The following is a 16352-nucleotide window of genomic DNA, read 5'->3' as shown; positions in this document are numbered from 1 at the left end:
CTGCGTATTATTTTTTTTTTTTACTCAAGGGCTTACTTTGGCCACTGAATTCTACTTTCCCAGATGAGTAACAGATTGCAAGTATTGGGAAATTAACATTAACATTTCCCTACAAACCTTCAACCAATAATGGGGAACAATGTATGTACATGATACCCTTCCTCTCTTACCTTGATTGGCTTAGTCCTGAAGCCTATGTATACCAGAGCATTTCAATAAGACTAAACTCTATAGTCACTGAGTATTAATATATACTTAAAATCAAATCTCTCTACCCTTTCTTTTCTTCATTTCTTATTCTGCTACCACTAGTATTTTATTCTCATAGGATACATATATTACAAGTATGTTTCTGAAAGATCAGGCCACAGTTGCCTTCTGGAGCAATCCAAATTCAAGACACACTGTGTTTCTTTCTAAAATGTATGTACACATTGGAAGTTAAGAAATATAAATACCCTCCAGTTAAAGATCACCAGAAATTTTTTCCGCGTGTAGAAAACTGACCTTTTTTGTAGTTGGTGCATTATAACAATAGATCATAGTGAGGTTCAGAGGTACAGAAATATACACATACACTGCATTTATGTGTTTTCCTCCAGGTCTCTCCCCACTCACCCCTCTCCATAGATAATATTTACATTGATAAAGATAACTTCCTGAATGAATATAGGTTCATTTGAATACTTTTGATCATTAGATCTCCCACTGTCCTTCAACTTTCCTCCCCAAGTCCCCCTCCTTCATTCCACTGCCTCACTTATATGAAATCCTCTTTATCATATGATTCTTAATTTTCTGTGACTGTCTAATCTCATTTAGCATAATATTCTCGAGTTTCATTCAATTTCCTACAAAAGACATGATTATGTTCTTTTATGGTTGAGTAAAATTCCATTCTTTTTTAAAACATTTGTTAAACAAAAACTGTATTTAATTATGTTTTCAGTGAGACAGATACATACCATGGGGAACCCGGGAATATATGAGAAATAAAAGAAGCATTATTGGGTTTTGGCTTGTGTTAGGAGATATAAGGGAATTTTAAGAACTTTGCTTTAGATTTCTTTTTGCAGTGAGTGGTCAGAATCCCATAATTGGTTTTCTTATCTTATCTAGAAGGTAGGAAAATTAGAGTAAGGCTAAACTTTTTGATAAAGAAGCAGAAGTCCATTCATGTTCATCAAGACAGTGTATTTTGTAGTTTGGCTGGTATTGATGCTAATATCTTTATTCAGGCATGCTTATAGCATGATCTTGCTGTGGTCTTTATTCGCCCTGAAAGCAATGTGATCTTATCCAATAATCTGTGAGACAGTTTTATCTTCTGAAGAAGACTATCCCATACCTGTGAATGCTAGGTCATTTCCTGATGCTAGGAGCTGTGTGTTTTTGAGCTGTGTGTTTCTCTTACGTGTTTCTGATTATTGAACAGAACTTTCAGTAAAATATGGTCCCAAATAGAACATTAAAAGGACTTTTCTAGGTTAGTTTTATTTATTTATGTATTTATTTTTGTATTTATTTATTTATTTTTGTATTTATTTATTTTTGTATTTATTTATTTATTTATTTATTTATTTATTTATTTATTTATTTATTGTGGTATTGAAGATGAAACCCAGGGGCATTCTACCTTTGAGCTACACCCCTAGCCCAATTTTTTTTTCTTTTGAAACAGGGTCTCACTGAATTGCACAGGGCCTCACTAAGTAGCTGAGGCTGTGTGTGAACCACGATTCTCCTGCCTCAGCCTCCCAAATGCTGGGATTACAAGTGTGGGCCACCATGTGGAGCTTGTTAAGTATCTTTTGATTTGAATAATATTTCTGCTAATTTCAACATTATCTATCCATCTGAGTAGATTATAACTAACCTCAGTTATACACTATGAAATATTTTTTAACTTAGCTACTCTTGAAATACTTGGCTCTTCCTTGTTGTGACTTTATGTAGATTTATACATATTTGGCCACAAATACATACCCATGTATAGACTACTTTTCAAACAATTCCAATTAAAGTTCTGCTGTATTTTAAGTATAACTTTTCCAAGGTTTCAATTTTAGCAAAACCTAAATTTATAGAAGGTATTAGAGTCAGTATTGGGTTTATTTTTGAGACCCATCCTAACAAGAATATTATGAGATGGAAATTATATAATACATAGGAATGTATTTTGAAAGTAAAGGTAGTTACCAGCTTCTAAAGGAACATTCTTTGTTTTTCAGAGAGCTAAAGAAGAGGCCCAGCAAAAGGAAACAAAAGTGAAACTTCTTACTGAGACTGTAAATAGTGTCATTGCCCAAGCTCCTCCTGCAGCACAAGAGGCCTTAAAAAAGGAGCTTGACACTCTCACCACCAACTATCAATGGCTCTGCACCAGGCTGAATGGGAAATGCAAGACTTTAGAAGTCAGTTGCTTTTCTTGGTCTTTAAAAATTTTATGTCAACCTGTAGTTATCTTTGAAACTTAGTGGTTAATGTGAATTCGGGTATAAAAGATCTTCAGTTTGATTTACTCATTCAAGCATTTTACTCACTGTTTCCATCTGTGAAATGGAGAGCAAAATAATACATATTTCATAGAGCTCTTGAGAAAATTAGATGAACTATTCTACCTAAATTACTTAGACTAGTGCTCAATAAATATAAAACTGCTATTCTGTCATTTTGGGGGTTTTATTTTTATTTTTTAAATTTTATTTATTTATTTTTGGTGGTACTGGGGTTCCTGGAAACCCTTCTTCCTGCAGGCTATACTCCCAGACTGATTTTATACTTTTTTTTATTTGGAAACAGGGTCTCTTAAGCCAGCTCGGCTGGCTTCAAACCTGCATGATCCTTCTGTCTCTGCCTCCCAAGCATGGGGATTACAAGCATATGCCACCATGCCAGGCTGGTTATTATTTATTTATTTATTTATTTATTGCAGAACAGGGGCTAGAACCCAGGGGCGTTCTACCTCCAAGCTATACCCCCAGCCCTATTTTTATATTCTTTATTTTGAAACAAGGTCTCACTAAGTTGCAGAGGGCCTCACTAAGTAACAGGTTTTTGTCTTCAAACCACAATTCTCCTGTCTCAGCCTCCCAAGTATTGGGATTACAAATGTGCATCACCACATCCAGCATTTTTCTGTCAACTTTCAAAAATAGGTATTTTTCGTGTATTTTGATGTATATAAACTTATTTGAGTATGATAGTGGTAAAGTATGCTGTGAAGAAGCCCAACTTAATATAGTTGTCTTTAATAATTGTTGTGCCCCGTAGAGTTCTATATAAGATGTTGCCCAACTAGCCCCTCCCTCTTTGACAGTTTACATGTATTTATTACCACAAGCCATGCTTTCTTTTTCTCACAAGTTTAATTCTCTAGATTGCATTTATCTGAATATAGATGAGGAATTCAAGTACCTCAAATGATTACCATATAGTCATATTTTAAAAAATAGTCATATTCCTTGTGAAAATACTGTGCCAAGGAGCACAAACCCCATCTACTTCCAAAAGCTGATAATACTAGGTGTTGGACATAAGATGGACTTGACTTTAAATCCCCTTCCCCTACACAGAGTGTTATCTTAGTGACTATATTTGATAAATAATTCTTTTGCCCCATTATTGTTGAAGAACATTACTTTTCAGGTAGTGTTATGTATTAAAGTTTTGGAGATGTAAAAGTTGATATAACTCAGACCAGTAAAGGAAACCTTAAAATATTTAAGACTATAATATTTGCCAAATGTACCTGAAATATATCCAATATTATAATTTTGTAATAACAAAAGGTGATTTGAGTTTCTCCATTATCAGTTAAAATCTGTTCTTTATTTACTGGTTCTTTTTTTCTCCCTAAATAATTCACACTTTAGACACTAAACAGGAGTATACTCTGTGCAAGAAGCTATTAGAGTTGCTGAGGATATAAACAAAGAATAAGAAGGAAAGAGATGACAATATAGAAGTCTAAAAAAATCACAGTTAATTCACTGTATAGTTAATATAAGGGGGACTTTTGGTATCCAGGAAAATAGTTTTCAACAGTATCTTAGGAATAAACTTACATATTTTTTTTGTTCTTAATTCTTTACATAAGTATTATTCTTTGTATCCTCTTTTGTTAAGCATAAATTTATTTGTGGCATATGTTTGAAAGGAATCTTTTATTTTTCTTTTAATTATAAAATTTTTAAGATTTCTTGACTTATTCTATTTATCATTCAGTAATCTGTAATGAAGACTTTGATCTTTCCTATTTGCTTGTTTGTTTTTAATTTTTTTACTGGTGCATTGTAGTCATACATCTTAATGGGATAAAAGACTTGTGGGACATACATGCACACATCACACAATTATTTTTCTAACTCTCAAATTCTTTTTTCAGTTATCTACAGTATAATTTTTCCTTCAATAGTGAACTCTACTAATTATCTGTATATGTATGCATGAGTATTTATTTATTTATTTATTTATTTATTTATTTATTTATTTATTTATTTATTTATTGGTGGTACTGAGGATGGAGCCCTCCTACCTCCGGGCTATACTCCCAGATGTATCTTTTAGATTTTATTTGGAAACAGGGTCTCTTAAGCCAGTGAGGCTGACTTCGATTCTGCGCGATCCTCCTGTCTCCATCTCCCAAGCACAGGGATTACAAGCCTGCGCCACCATGCCCGGCTGTATTTAAATATTTATAAAGATCATAATTTCCCTTTTTTAAATTTTTTTTGGTGTATTGTAATCATATATCTTAATGAGGTAAAAGATGGTAGAGGCATATATACACACATAATTCATTTAGCCCTTACCCAATTCCCATCCCATTCCCTCCTCTCTCACTTCTTCTCACATCCCCCTCAGTTATATTTGCTTGTCTATGGCTTCTCCTTTGTCTAGAGTTCCTCTTATGACCCTTTTTCTCCCTAGCTTCTGCATATTAGGGAAAACATCCATTTTTTTTACTTTTTGTGACTGATTAATCTCACTTAGCAAAATGTTCACCAGTTCCATCCATTTCTCCACAAATGACATAATTTTGTTCTTCTTTTTGGCTGAGTAAAATTCCATTGTATACATATCCCACAGTTTTGTATTCATCTGTTGATGGACATCTTGGCTGGTTCCATAGTTTGGCTATGGTGAATTGTGCAGCTATGAACATAGATACACATACATTAGTTTGGTAGTTTGGTTTCCATTCTTTTGGGTAGATACCCAACAGTGGTATTGCTAGATAAATGGTAAATTTATTTCCATTCTTCTGAGGATCCTCCATACTCTTTTCCAAAGTGGTTGCACTAATTTGCAATCCCACCACTTCTCCACATCCTCGCCAGCATCTGTTGTTGTTTGTGTTTTGAATGATTGTCATTCTAGTTGGAGTTAGGTGAAATTTCAGGGTAGTTTTGATTTGCATCTGCCTGACTGCTAATGACGTTGAACATTTTTTCATACATCTAGATTTTATTTTAAAATCTGCCTGTTCTTTTCCTTGGTCTTTCTTTTTATAGTGTTAAGGAGTGAACCAAGGGACATTCCACCTCTGAGTTACACCCAAGATTTATTTTATTTTTTATTTGGAAATACGATCTCCATCAGTTACTGAGATCCTCACTAAATTTCTGCCTTAGCCTCTCAATACTGGGAATATAGGCATGTGCCACCACACTTGCCTCCTATGGTCTCCTGATGTTGCCAGCATTCATCTGCTTGCTCTCTATAGACTGTATGTGGTCTCTTAGGAATCCCTGATGGCCTTATTTATATCAAGTGTGAGCCCACAAAAAGTATTTTTGAGATATTTATGGTACCTTGTCATATTTAGAAATATCAAGCCAACTCTTGCCTATAGCTTACATCACATTTCCTTAAGATAATGTCTTTTTGAATACTACTTCATTGATAACCTGGAGTTTGATGTACCCACCATATCAAATCTCAGAGATGGATACTGAAAGAACCAATCTTCCATTCATTCGAGGGACTGATAAATTTGAAAGGGTTTCCTAAATTTTTCTTTGGTCATAGGAACAACTTGACAGAAAATTCATACCAACTTCTCATTTCTGAATATATCTCCCCTCTAGATGAGTTATTCTCTTTTAGATCCTATAAATAGAAGAATCCAGGTGAAGACTGTAGGTCCCAGGGCAGTGGTATAGCATTTGCCTAGAAGGGACATAGCCATGGGTTTGATTTCCAGTACCACATACAAAAGATACACATGAATGAGCATCTACTGCTTATCCTATAAAAAAGATGAAGAATAGGCTACTTTTCCAAACTCTCTTCTCTTTACTTCCCTCAAATGGCTTGTATATTAGCCCTCTCTTTTTAATTTTTTAATTTTTTTTTAATTTTTGCTGTACTGGAGGTGGAACCTAGGGGGTTCTACCTCTGAGCGACACCCCCAGCCCTATTTTTTTATACCTTATTTTGAAACAGGGTCTCACTGAATTGCAAAGGGCCTCACTAAGTAGATGAGGCTGGCCGCCAACCACAATCCTCTTCTCTCAGCCTCCCATGCTATGATTACAAGCATGTGCCACCACACCTGGCTAGCCCTCTCTTTTTATTTTATTTAATTATTATTATTATTATTATTTTTTTTTTTTTTTTTTTTGGTGGTGGTACTAGGGATGGAACCCAGAGGCTTTCTACCTCCGGGCTATACTCCCAGACCTTTTTTTTAATATTTTATTTGGAAACAGGGTCTCTCTAAGTTGCTGAGAGCCTCACTAATTAGCTGAGGCTGGCTTCGAACCCGTGCGATCCTCCTGTCTCAGCCTTCCAAGCTCAGGGATTACAAGTGTGCGCCACCACACCTGGCCTTAGACCTCTCTTTTTAGACCAGGGCTTATAAAAATGAGTTATAGATGTGCTCCCAACATTTAGCTCTTTTATAATTAATGAATTAATTATAATTAATACTGTACTGGGATTGAACACAGGAACACCCTAACACTGAACTACATTCCCAGCCTTCATTTATTTATTTATTTATATTAATTTTGAGAAAGGCTGTTGCCCAGGCTGTCTTTAGACTTTCCATCTTCCTGCTTTAGCATACCAGATGGTAGGGCCTTTTATTTCTTAAGTGTGAAAAACAGCTGTAAAATTCAAAGAGAATAAATCTTGCTGGCAAAATAGATGATGAAGCTAAACATATGTATTTTAAAATTGTCTAAAATTATTATATTATCCCTATGACATAAGGTATGAATTCTACCCTTTGTTGCATTTTATGATTTCCTCTAAGGGCAATGAATTTTCTTAATGAGGATAGTAATTCTTTTGTTTTTGAGCTCACCTATAGAAGGAATGGTTTTTACTGGAAATATTTTTTGCTCCAAACTGTTGAATGGTCCTTCTAAGTGTTTGCATTTGTATTTTCTAAGGTCCTAGAGATTTGTGTTCTGTCTTCATGTATAATACAACATTACTTTCAATTTCCTATGGAGGTACCCTTATTTTCAACTAAGAATAAAAAAAATCCTCTGCTTCCTTGCTAATTCCCTATAGTAGGTAGTAATTTTCTAGTTCTTGTGTTCAGGCTGGGTGGCATATACTTTCTTCTTTTTCATTTCTTTGGCATGTGTAAGACCAATGCCTCATTTTTCATTCCAAGTTAATGTTAAATACCCCAGTTTATATGTCATTTATCCTGTTTTGATATGCCAACATTTTGTTAAGCTTTATTTCCAGCTCTGTATTTGCACTTCCCATTTTTCCTGACACTTGAGCTTGTCTGATACATGTCTTATGGATCAGCTTTGAATTGAAAGTGTTTCCTTTATATATAACCCAGCATTTTTGTATGTTTGCAGCAGGGTATGGAAGGCTACTACATCAGCTCCATGCACTATTTTGGATGGAAGTTTACTTTTCCACATATACTATCCTTAAAAACCACTTTGAATCATATTATTTGAAAGTAATTTAAGTTTGAAACTGTTAAGATTAACTGTTATTCTAAGTGGGTTCTAGCTACAATTTAGGCATCGGGACTATATTTCATTTTGCAAAGGTGACCCGTAAAGCTGGTACATTGAGCCTCTCCAGTTGTGTCCTTCAGATGCATTGAGGACAGAAAAGGCCATCCATCTTGAGGGTTAAATCAGCAAGATAGTTCATTACTTCAGTCTGTACTGAAGTTAATAAGACACATTACCAATTGTATCTCCTTATCATCAAAGTTTTAAGGTACCCTTAGATATTTAAGGATATATTTATATTTTCCCACTGGGACCTTTGCCCAGAAAAAAAGGACAGCCTATAGTCCAGCAGGAGCTGGAAATGACCCAGTTTTAAGACTTCTATCAACCTTTAAACCAAAATATCTAGTTTCACTTTTTGTGATAAACTATACATAAAATACCAAGCAGGTATAAAAGGGTGCTAAACTTGCAAGTCAAGTTAGGGTAATACTTATAATCAGACAGAGAGAATATTTGCAGCTATTTGTAAAGGCTTTGAACAAAGGGGAAATATGTGAAAGTGGTTGATTTTTACTTTCTTTTGAAAGTAAGCATTCCTCTCTGGGTTTTACTTTTGGTGGCACCACCAGCAGTGTGATAACAGGTGGTGGTGATTGTGCCACTGTATTTATAGTTTTACCCAAAATTTACAAGCCCAAAGCTAATTGAAAATGAATGTTTTAATATTCTTGTCATATCTCATCCCTGCATTTTCTTTGAGATATATAATCACAACCTAGAAATTTAGCTTTATTTTAATAGAAAGTAAATTTAATTTCCTTTTTATTTTTAGTATTCTTGTCTATTAAGAATGTTACATATTTTAATTTGAGGCTGTGTTTTCAATTTCCTTATGGGGTACCATTTTATGATTATAAAGCTTTAAATGGAATGTATTCAGGTCATTTTGCTTTTAAAAGTTTATTACACATATAAGATTATAAAAATGTGATACTGTTTAGTTTTTACTTCTATTTTTAGAATACAAAAAAAGGCAACGTGTATATAGTTTTCTAGGACCTTGCACTTTCACCAAACATTTCTGTGTCTGAGATTCAGCTATATTTTCCTGTTTGATAGATGCATTAATTTTGTTTTCTGTATCTGTATTCACTGTGTAATAGTGACTTAGTGTATTTATCCATCCCATTCTGGAGAATTAATATTTTACCTTTTTTTTCTTTTTGGTGATTTAAAAAGTGCTGAAATGATCATTCTCTAAACTGTATTTGTTGTCAACATGAAATAATTTCTCTGAATATATATACCCCAAATGGAATTGTTTGGTAGTAGTGTATGTGAATATACCATTAAGATGGAATATGCCATCTTAAATGACACAAATGAGAACTTTGAGAATGGCATGTTATTTTCAAAAAAGTCATTTCAATGAACATACCTACCAGCAATAAATAGATATTTTTCTTGATGCATATCTTCTCAGACGCATTAAATTCTCAAAGTTCTCATTTGTGTCATTTAAGATGGCATATTCCAGCTGGGCATGGTGGCACATGCCTGTAATCCCAGTACTTGGGAGAGGCTAAGACAGGAGGATCTCAGGGTTGAGGACAGCTTCAGCAAGCAGTTAGACTCTCATCCACCTAGTGAGACACTGTTTCCAAATAAGAAATAAAATAGGGCTGGGGGTATAGCTTGAAGGTAGACTGCTTCTGCGTTCAATCTCTAGTACCAAAAAATAAGATGGCATATTCCTGTAATTATAACTTAAGTTCATATTGTTATTCGTCAGTTGAAACATACTTTAATATTTTATTGTATAGATTTATTTCTCTTTCTTTGAATAGCTGGCCTACCTCTCATGTTTCTATTAAGTTATTTGTTCATAATTCAATTCACTTTTTATTTTTAGTATTCTTACTTGCCTATTAAAATGTTACAGCTTTTTATTTGAGGCTATGTTTTCAATTTCCTTATGGGGTACCATTTGATGATTATAAAGCTTTAGTTGTAATGTATTCAAATCTACTTATCTTCTCTATTACAGTCAAGTTTTTACAGAATGTTTTATTTAAATCATCCTTCCTAGTCCTAGTTCAGAAAGATACTCTTCTATATCTTCTTTTAGCAATCTTAACGTTTTTCTCACACTTATGAGTATCTATATATATGAATTAGTTTTGTAATATTATCAAAGATAATTTAGAAATAATCATATCCTTGTTATTGTCATCATAGTTATGATAATATGCTTCAAGAAAATTATAAGAAATATGAAAAATAATTGCATATTTATGATGTTCACTGCAATTTTAGAATAGATAAAAAACTTTAAATAATTAAACTATCCAATAAATGTGTATTGTTAGGGAAATAAAGATATAACCACCAAAATGAAGTCTTAGTTTTCCATTAAAATATGTATTCTTAGTAATATGAGAAAATAAAATATAATATTTAGTGAAAATAGAGCTATAAATAAGTCCATACTTTGATTTTAGTTTGAATTATCAAAGAATTTAGAAGAGGTTACAAAAAGGTCATAATAATTGATGTGTCAGGAATTTAGGTTTATATGTTCATTTTACATGTGTTTTTATATTTTTACCACTTAGACCATAATATTAGTGAATGTGTTCATTTTAGAAAGCAAATTAATTGGTCTTGAATTTATCCATGTAATTAACTATTTTCTTAATGACTTGTAATGACAGAGATATTAGATGTTGAGAGGAATTGGTTGCATTTTAAAACATATACTGGAAAGAAATGATGAAGTACACAAAACAAAATCTTATATTTCAAAACATTTAATAGTGGAGTGCCAACATGTAACATTCATTTTCTACCTGAAGATGTAATCTCTGATCTATGTTTCTTTCTTAGGAAGTCTGGGCATGTTGGCATGAGTTGTTATCCTATTTGGAGAAGGCAAACAAGTGGCTAAATGAAGTAGAATCAAAACTTAAAACTACTGAAACTATTCCTGGTGGAGCTGAGGAACTCTCTGAGGTGCTAGAAGTAAGTTGCAAAGTAATCTAAATGATGATCATTTATGTGTAGTATTGAAAGAGTTCTAGTACCCAATAGAAACTACATTTTTATTTATTTATTTATTTATTTTTTGTGTGTGTGGGTCTGGGGATGGAACCCAGGGGCATTTGGCCTCTTAGCCACACCCCCTGCCCTATTTTTTATTCTTTTTAATAATAATAATAATAATTATTATTATTATTTGTTGTTGTTGTTGTTGTTGTTGTTGTTGTTATTTTTGATGGTACTGGGGTTCCTGGAAACCCTTTTACCTCTGGGCTACACTCCCAGACCTATTTTTTATTTTATTTGGAAACAGGGTCTCTTAAGCCAGCATGGCTGGCTTCGAACCTGCGTGATCTCCTGATCAATATGTGGAAAAAATAGAAAATCATATATACTATTTGTCAGACTGCAAATTATTACAACCACTATGGAAATCAGTATGAAGTTTCCTCAAAGGCTAGGAGTTGAACCACCATATGGCCCAGCTGTACTACTCTTTAATAACTTTTCTAAAGAATTAAAGCCAGAATGCTGTAGTGATAAATGCTATATATCTGTATTTAGGCAGCGCAATTAACAATAGTCAAATTATGGAACCAGCCTAGGTATGTGTCAACAAATGAATATATAACAAAAATGTGAGAGATAGATAGATAGATAGATGACAGACAGATATACACACATCACACATAATGGGCTTTTACTTAGCTATAAAGAACAAACATATATAATTTGCAGAAAAAAATAGATTTAATTCGAAGATATTGTGCTAAATGAGAGCAAGCAATCTCAGAAAGTAAAGGTTTGACTATTTTCTCTCATATGTGGAACCTAGAGAGAAAACAGGAAATAAAAAGGACTTTAGAAAATTGAGAAGACTAGTAGAAGGGGATAAAGAGGATAGCGAAAGTAGTAGGAAAGGGAAAAAAAAAAGAACTGATGAATGAAACAGTTCAAATCTTGTATGCCCATATATGGAGTTATCACTATCAATCTCACTATTATGTGTGGGAAATGGTGGGTAGTATGGTATGACCTGAAGGGAAACACACCAAGACTTATTTGTTTGTTTATATGACATTAAACATCAATATAACATATAATTAAAGTGCATCATTAAAAATATATATTAAAACAAATATCTCATTTCATGAAATTGACCAAATTATGTTAAGAACACACACACACACACACACACACACACACACACACACACACATATGTAACAATGGATTCCACATTAGGTATAATTATACTTTCCCAATAACAATCTAAAAAAACAAAATAAAAATCTACAATGTTGAAAATTTTAAAAAGTAATAAAATATGTAAGATATAAAGATATTGTTAATAATAACATTTTATGTGAAAATGTCATAGTCATACTCATTTTTATTATAAAATTATTCAGGAAGTATATATTTTGTTTTATTTAAAATTAATATCAAAATATATTGAGATATTTCAGAATTTGAGAAGTAATACATACATAAGAAAAAAATCACAAATATTTGTAGTAAGATTTCTATTTTTAAAACAAAACAAAGCGCATTGAATGAATTGGTTCGAATATAATGCCCATCCCTTATTTTTAGACATGTTTGGCATTCAGTGAGATAATATTTGAATCACTTGTCTTTTAACATGACCAAACTTGAAACTGAGATTCTATTTCCCTGTATAATCTATCCAGACAATTTTGTCAATTTTGAACACTATAACAGAGACTGTTAGGCTACAAAAAATTGCAAATCAGTGGCTTAAGCTCAAAAAATGATCTCTTCTTACCACTGAAAGGAGATTGGAGAGAAGTTATCCAGAGATAATACTGATTCAGCCAAATGATTAGGTACTCATGAGCTCTCACTTTTTTTTTTTTCTGGTACTAGGGCTTGAATCCAGGTGCATTATAGCTCTGAGCTACACCCCCAACCCTTTTTATTTTTTTGCTTGAAAACAGGATCATGCTAGTTTGCTGAGGCTGGTCTCAAACCTATGATTCTAATGTCTCTTCTCCCATGTACTTTGATTACAAGCATGTGCTACCACACCAGGCTTTATAACTCTTTATTGTCCTTTCCTGAGCAAGAAGGAATTTATCCCCATTTTAACTTCTTTTAGTCCAAAGATGGCTCTCAGACCCACCCTTAGGCTATGTGTATGTGAAAATATGTGAAGATCAAAGGGATTTCTTCTCGAGAGACTTTTTTTTTAATTTGAGGAGAGAAACTCTGCTTATATAGTTCTACTTCCATTTTCAGAATCATATAACTTGCACACCTCTAGCTACATGAGAAGTTGAAAACTTGAGTATTTTACCTTGCCAGGTTTTAGAGCGGAGGACATATTTTAAAAGAAGTTTGTGAATCATTTATTAAGTTCTCAGTGAACAATACTGTCACAAGTCCATGAAGATTCCTAGATAAGTATTCTATTTTTTAGAACAACAATGCTTCTTGTTGTTTTATTATGCCAATTAAATTTTACTTAAATCGCTTATGACTTATATGTAAATAAAAAATACTGAGTATTTTGTGTTAATTCAATTTTGGGGGAAAAGAAGAGAAATATTAATTACTGCAAATGTGTTCCAGTCTCTTGAAAATTTGATGCAACATTCAGAAGATAACCCGAATCAGATTCGCATATTGGCACAGACCCTAACAGATGGTGGAGTCATGGATGAATTGATCAATGAAGAACTTGAGACATTTAATTCTCGTTGGAGGGAGCTCCATGAAGAGGTATGAAGATAAGTGAAAAATTTCTTTAATCTGTTTTACATAAATGTATATCAGATACAGGCATCTGATTAACATGAGGGATAATTTCAATAATTAGCTCCGCTTCCTGGGTTTTTAGCAGTATCAAAAGAAATTCACTGACTTTTTTATACATGTGTATTTTCATCATTTATTTTATAGAAACATTAAAAGATAGGATTTTAACAGGAAAGTGAAGCAAGAAAACTAAGAACAGTACCATGCCCAAGTCAAAAAAGTAATGAAAAGCTAATCTCGCATTCAAAGTCAGATCTTTCTCCTTTTATTCTCTTTCTTATTTCTTTCTCTTTTTATCTCTCACTTTGTACTCAACATATTTGTTACCGGCCCATATAATCTGTTAACAGTATATGTGATTTAATTAGTATACCGGGTACCATTTATCCTTTCCAAATAATACAGAAAGTTTTTATTTGCATATAATGAAAAAATTTGAATTTCATAATTCACACACATAGTATTAATTTCAAATCAAACTTAAAAGAACATATTTCTCCTAGCCAAACATTATTTTGCATACTCTTTCCTAAAGAGAAACTGGATTATTGATCAAGAAGGAAAACAAACTATTTAATAATGATGTTTAATTTCACATCTGTTTACTGAGCATATCTACTATATGTATGATAATATTTAACAGATTGGCTAATAAGGAAAAAATTCTATCCATACTAATTTTTAGACATTAGTTACGGAAAAAATCATTGATTTCCTGGTGTGTGCGGTATATAACCAGTAACATAAGGTGTGAAAGGAAAAATAGCAACTAATTGGGATGCTCTCCAGTGAGGCATGCAGGATCCTTCTGATATTTAAGTGGGGAAGAAATTTCATATGCTTTTCTACTCTGAAGCAATCCATAAGTAGAACATTGCTTGTGGTACTGGAGATGGAACCCAGGGACATTCTACCTCTTCCTCTGGGATATACCCCCAGCCTTATTTTTTTATTCTTTATTTTGAAACAGGGTCTTACTGAGTTGCAAAGGGCTTCACTAAGTAACTGAGGCTGTCCTTGAACCACGATCCTCCTGTTTCAGACTTCCAAATGCTAGGATTATAAGTGTGCGTGGGCCACCCATGTCCAGCAACATCCAAGTTCTCAAACACTCCTTCCTTACTGTTTTTTGGATGGGAATCAAAGTAGATATTCCTAGATGGAAACTAAATTGAAGGTCATATAGATTAGGATAACCTGTATCTCAAAGATCCTTGGTATGAATCCTGATTTGTTTCCTCCATAGATACAGGCTGAACATCCCTAATCTGAAAGCTAAAGTTTCAAGTTCAAACTTTTTAAATTTAATTTATTTTTTATGGATTCTTTTTGTAAACTCTGCACCTGACTTCACATGAATAGGTTTTAGTCAAAATGCAGGCCTGCTGAGCCAGGGGGGCGGGGTGGCGCAGGCTTGAAATCCCTGCGTTTGGGAGGCGGAGGGAGGAGGATTGCTCAGGTTCCAAGCCAGCCTCCCTGGCTTAAGAGACCCTGTTTCCAAATCAAAATATAAAAAATAGGTGTCTGGGAGTGTAGCCCAGGAACCCCAGTACCACAAAAAGAAATGCAGGCCTGCTGAAAATATTGTGTATAATTACCTTCAGTCTATACATATAAAGAGCATATGAAATATAAATAATTTACGTTTAAATGGCCCTGTCTAATATTCTAACATTTTAATAAAACATAAAACACTTTTGGTCCCAAACATTTTGGATAGGTGGTACTCAACCAATGATGATTCAACTAACAACAAACCTTGATTGAACACATTCTAGTATAACCAGGAGCAAGTTGTTAAAGCATGGAACAAAAAACAATAGCTTGGGCTAGAATAACCCTTTGAATTAGTCTGGTTCTACACAGGACACTGAAACTAATCAGTCACTTGTAAAGTGAAAGTTAATACAAAGAAGTCTTAATTATTTAATGGGAATTCATTCTTCTGAGGGAATAAAGGAGAATTCTAAGCAATATCCTAGGACTGAGGGATAGTACCAAAGGGCAGAACTGACTGGGAAAGAAAGAGCTCTACCCGAGGCTGTATTTAAACCTCTTTGGCAAGAGTATTTAGCCCATGAGATGTAAAAAAGAATTTGATCGGTTGACAGTATGAAAGAAACCGGTCTATAGACCCAACACTGAAGTTACTGTGAAGGGAATGTTGGGGTAGAGTGCTGGCAACATTCACAGGGAAATAGTATATGGCAATGCTATTGAATTTTCTGGTTCACTGGCATACACACTGGCCTCACCAGGAAGCTGCCTGCAGTAGGTAAAGCTGAACTTGAGGAAACCAAGTCAGGCTCTAGGAAGCTGCTGCCTTACGGATTTGCTACCCATGCTGAACCTGCCAGTCAGACACCCAGGACTTGCCAGGTGCTACCCAGAGAAGGTGCTGCTGAAACTCCTAGTGGGCAGCATAAAGAAATGAGTTATGCTGGGCATCCCACAGGCTAAGCCAGATGCATAGATGTGAGCATAAAGTAAAACAAACTGGAACAGTGAAAATTTTCCCTCCTCTATTGTTACAGCAGCATCCTCTATTAACAAAATCTGACATCATGACAATACATTTTAAATGGGTACA

The 16352-nt window shown here is 33.8% G+C and overlaps 1 protein-coding gene across 2 annotated transcripts in view; it reads left to right on the top strand.

Moving 5' to 3' along the window:
• Positions 1-16352, top strand: part of DMD (dystrophin) — a gene marked incomplete at both ends in the record, with an annotated part of 2101015 nt that overhangs the window by 718390 nt on the left and 1366273 nt on the right. For both annotated transcript variants that reach the window (XM_080719244.1, XM_080719243.1), the window contains 3 exons: positions 2232-2414; positions 10830-10964; positions 13577-13726. In XM_080719244.1, the coding sequence (XP_080575370.1) occupies positions 2232-2414; positions 10830-10964; positions 13577-13726 (468 nt within the window). The remainder of the gene's footprint in view (positions 1-2231; positions 2415-10829; positions 10965-13576; positions 13727-16352) is intronic.

Source organism: Muscardinus avellanarius (genome assembly GCF_963383645.1).
Source record: "Muscardinus avellanarius genome assembly, chromosome: X".
In the NCBI taxonomy this organism is placed as follows: Eukaryota; Metazoa; Chordata; class Mammalia; order Rodentia; family Gliridae; genus Muscardinus; species Muscardinus avellanarius.
The sequence above is the reverse complement of the archived record's forward strand: the minus strand, read 5'-3'. Positions and strand labels throughout refer to the sequence as shown.